Here is a 4,591-nt window from a genome sequence, read left to right as displayed (position 1 = left end):
TATTCAACTTTGCGCGGCTTCAATCGGATATCCAAATTGCGGATTGTTTTGTTCAGAAACTACAAACATTTTTATTTTTGCTCTTGAGTACTTTAGAAAGTAAATGAGTTTAAGAAGCAAATGTTTATAACATTCTAACTCTACAATGTATTTAAATTAAGTAAAGCCAGCCGCTCTTTCAATGCTGAGTTTAATTTCTTTGAGTGAATTTTAATGCAGCTTAATTTTATTATTCATGCTTAAATTTCAAAGAAAAAAACTTTTCATTACTGTAAACTGGAGTTGCAATTTTTTGTTAAACTTTGTTTGGTAATTTTTTATTTAAGAATAAATTACAAATAACTTATTTAATTTGTCTTACTCAGATTTTTTAATGTTTATTTCTACACAATTGAATTTGAGGTTAAAAAATTGATTCTTTAAAACACTAAAAAAATTAGTATAAATAAAGCTTTATCTATGTGCATGTTTACAAAAGTTATTGATTAAAATGTATACTTTAAATAAGCTAGTAAAAAGTTAAGTATTTCTAATATAGTTTAACTTGGAATTTTGTTCCAAAACTAAACAAAAGTTGTAGTTATATAAAACAAGTAAATAAAACTAATAAGACTAAAATAACTTATTTACAATAAAGTACATATGTTTGATGTTTGTTTTAAGTAATGTTCCACTTGCAAAATATGTAGATAAAATTGATATTTTGAGTTTTCAATTTTATTCGGGTTGTTTAACATATGTTGTACCTAGTTTTAACTATTCATCTTTTGTAATTATGCTTTCATTAGTAATTACACATACTCGCCTACTTTAGCTTCAATTCTTTTATTGCAGTATTCATTATTCTACAGGACTCCATTGAAGTGTACTAACTCGTTAAACACACAGAAACATATTTCAGTTGAATAAAAAAAGTATTGTGCAAATTTGTTTTTTTATTTTGAGTTTTATCGAATTTTTAAAGAGTTATTAAAGTTTCTATTATTATTTCAAAATTTGTACGACACTTTTTTAATTAGCTTGTTTTAGAGATAATGAAACATTTATTTTACTTATAAGTACTTTGTCCTAGACTAGATATTAAACTGTATCCGTTATGTATGACTCGATAACCAAAAGGTTTTTTCGTAGCCCAGTTCCTTAAACCAAACTTTTTAAGCGTTTTTTTTGTCTTTCAATAAACAATAAACATAATTACTATGTGGTTCTTCTACAGATATTTTTTAAGATCTTTTTTACAATTTGTTATGAAGTTTGTAAAATCAGTTTTACTAAGTACATAAATCTTCAAAAACAAAACATTTAAACAAATCAGTTTTGAAAAGCAAAACAATTTTGGTTAAAAACTTTTTTTTGATAAAAAGACAAAAGACGACCGATCGTGTAATCAAAAAATTAAATATTAAAAATTGTTGCCACTTTTTTCACAGTATGTAGACGTTTTTGGTTGTAAATGACTTACATTTTCGTTTTTCTGAAAATTTTTAAGTTTTATATCCGAAAATGTTTTTTGATTTTTTACCAACTTATTTTTTTAAATCATAGTTGATTGATGTAATATAAAAGAAAATTAGGTATATACACTGTACTAAGGTAATGTATGTTAAACTTAAACAAAAATAATTTTATAATCGGTATTGTGTACTGAAAACCAAGTTAAGAGCACATTTCTAAATAAACTTTACAAAAAAAAAAAATTTGTTAGGCACAAAATATTTCAGCTAAAAATACATTTCTGTCGAGAGATTGCTGTTGGCTGGCCTTTTAGTCATACGTAGCCCACCCCTACATAAAAAAGTTGAATGCTAAATACCAAGACGACTTTTCTGAGTTATTGAATGCAAGAAATTAAAAAACTTATAATACGTTATGCATTTTTCTAACTTTGTTAATATGTTCATCAAACCTCATTGAAAATGTAGTTTAAAAATCAAAAAAATTCAATTTTTAGTGTTAATGTAGCAGTATTCACGCGATAAATTTATTTAAAAGCGAATGTTGTAAACTGTTTATCACAGTTTTCTTAGCGTGCTACCAGTATTAAAAAACAAACATCTTTTTAATAAAAACAACCTTTTTTATTATTTTTAGGAGTTATTATTCATTTAAATGCGTATATATTTGCGTTTGTCTTTCAAATACGCGCTTAGTCGGTAACTAGTTGCTTTAATTACTTGAGACGTTTTAACTAGATTCGAAAATAAGTAAACGTCTACATTGCGGAGTTGATGTTAGTATTTTATATGACTTTACGATTGTTAATACTTTTTATAGATTTTGTTTGTGTCGTGATTTAATAGTCTCTTTCTTCAAAACTAAGAATTATTATTTAAAATAAAGTAAATTGCATCTATTCAAAGTTTGTTTTAATCATAACTTAGGAAATAGTTTTGTAACTTATTACTGTTAGCATATTAATTACTACTCGTAAGTATAGCAGCCAGTTAGTAAGTTACTCGAGACCACGTATCTAATACATAAACATAACTACCATTAATATAACCTACTTGGTTAAATTAATAGTAAAATGTGTACAAACTACCTTTTAAACTTTTATGTCGTTTATATACTGCCATTGAGCTTTTCAGGTTTCTTTTTTAGCTAAAAATTATAAGAGTTAACTGTTTAACTTGATTTTTTTTTAATTATCTTCGTGGAGTAAATATGATATTTAAATTATGATTTCTGTTCTTTGTTTGCCTCTCTTTAAGGTTTGAACTAATCAACTACTCATTGCTTAAAAGCTCTGAAATGTAGTTTAAAAACGGTTGCACGTTACAAACTTAATTTACAACATTTGACCAACGCAATAGAAAAGTTAACACCCCTTTTTATTGTACGTGGTGAAATTTAAACACATCGTAACAATGGGACAACTCAAAGCTCATAAGCTTTTCTAAATTTGTAGTCAACAGAATAAAAAAGCATGGATTATCTTTTAAACTGTGCTGCAGAAGTTGTTTAAATTTTTGTATCACAACTTTGAATTTTTGTTACTACCTACTTTTATAAATTTTAAACTTATTTTACGAAATACTTTTCAAATCTACAAATGGTGAATTTCATAAAGACTTATATTAAATTTAGTTATGTAAGTTCTAAAAATCAAAAAGGTAAAATATGACACTTATATATGGTACTTGCAAATACTTTCATTATGTAATTTAAAACCTTAATTCATTATTCGCAACCTAATTAATATCTCAAAAAAAATATTTTAAACTTTAATTTTTTACAACTAGTTTTTTTTGTTAGTATTAAAATGTTACAAGTTACTAAATCTTTGAAAGTTTGTAATTTTTGAAAGTATTTACGTATTTATGTTCAATTAACAACAATTTTAAAACAAAAACATTTAAAACAAAAATATGGTGTTTTTTGGAAAAACATGTAAGTTTATAAAAAGTTTGATTGTTTTATACATTATTGGTTACTAAAGTAACAATTATTTATTTGTTCTTGATACAATAGGCTACTCAGTAAGGCTTCCCGCTACTAACTTTCTTTTCTTTTTCTTATTGAGTTGTTCTTTGTTAAATATTTATTCATGAACTATTGTTCTGCAATAAAAGGTAGTCGATAATAAAAACAATAACTTCTTTTCTCATTTAAGTTTTTCGTTTAAAAAACTTTTCGCTCGGATAAATTTACATAACTTTAAACTTGTGTAAAAATTTCAACAGGTTTTTTTGATACATGCTTTTGTTGTTCTAAGAAATGTAATTTCTTTAAATTTATTTTTTAAGCTTGTTTTTTGTGCTTTATAGTTTCTATATTTTAGTATAAAACTTGTTTCGAAGATATTAATCTTAGTAGAGTTTAACTACAGAAATTTAAGTAAAAATGAAACTATTATAGAAAGAATAGCATAATTAGAACAAGTTAAAAGTATTGACTATTTAATATTCGGTAAAATAATTTTTTCAGAAAAATAAAAGTAATGGAACCTGAAAATTTAGTGAAGCCCCCAAATTACAATGAAGCCATGGCAACCAACCTTCCGGGCAACGTCATGCCAACACAACCCGCAACCTACCATCCCCCAACCAGTTACCCCAGTTCGAATTTACCCGGACCACACATCGTTACCCAGCAACCACAACCAGTCCTGGTTACCACGGTAACGCCGCGACAATCGAAATTCCCCTGTTTGGTGCACTGCCAGAGGTGCAACAAGACGGTGTCCACGAAGGTTTCCATGGAAACGAGTTTATACACCCACTTGTTCTGCGGCATGATATGCTTTTTGGGGGGAGGTGTTTTCTGCCTCTGCCTCATTCCATATTTTACTGATTTTTCAAAAGACGCCGTGCACAAGTGTCCGGAATGCAAAACTCATCTTGGCACCTGCGCAGCTTCGCTTTGATATTAAAGTTTGTGCGGCTTCAATTGGATATTCAAAATGATAAATGTTTTATTCAGAAACATCTTTATTTTTCTTTTAAATTACTTTCTTTGAAGTCAAGCTCTAACTCTGCAATAGTATAAAGTAAAGCCAGTCGTATTAATAATACGAAGTTTAATTTCTTTGATTGATTTTTGAAGCAGTGTAAATTTATTTTTCATCTTTGAATTTTTGAATGTAGAATTT

General features: G+C 27.0%; 1 protein-coding gene across 1 annotated transcript; it reads left to right on the top strand.

Annotated features, from left to right (window-relative positions):
• The first annotated feature begins 3,940 nt into the window (after positions 1 to 3,940).
• Positions 3,941 to 4,366, top strand: LOC145845189 (uncharacterized). Its single transcript, XM_082952611.1, has one exon. The coding sequence runs from the start codon at positions 3,941 to 3,943 to the stop codon at positions 4,364 to 4,366; it is 426 nt and encodes a 141-aa protein (XP_082808737.1).
• The last annotated feature ends 225 nt before the right edge of the window (positions 4,367 to 4,591 follow it).

The sequence above is a fragment of the Thalia democratica genome, chromosome 9, assembly GCF_965202585.1.
Source record: "Thalia democratica chromosome 9, ktThaDemo2.hap1.1, whole genome shotgun sequence".
NCBI lineage: Eukaryota > Metazoa > Chordata > Thaliacea > Salpida > Salpidae > Thalia > Thalia democratica.
Note: the sequence above shows the minus strand (reverse complement) of the source record. Positions and strands in the feature narration are given on the sequence as shown.

Excerpts from the sequence above, each read along its gene's own strand:
- LOC145845189 (XM_082952611.1), top strand. The coding sequence starts at position 3,941 with ATGGAACCTGAAAATTTAGTGAAGCCCCCAAATTACAATGAAGCCATG.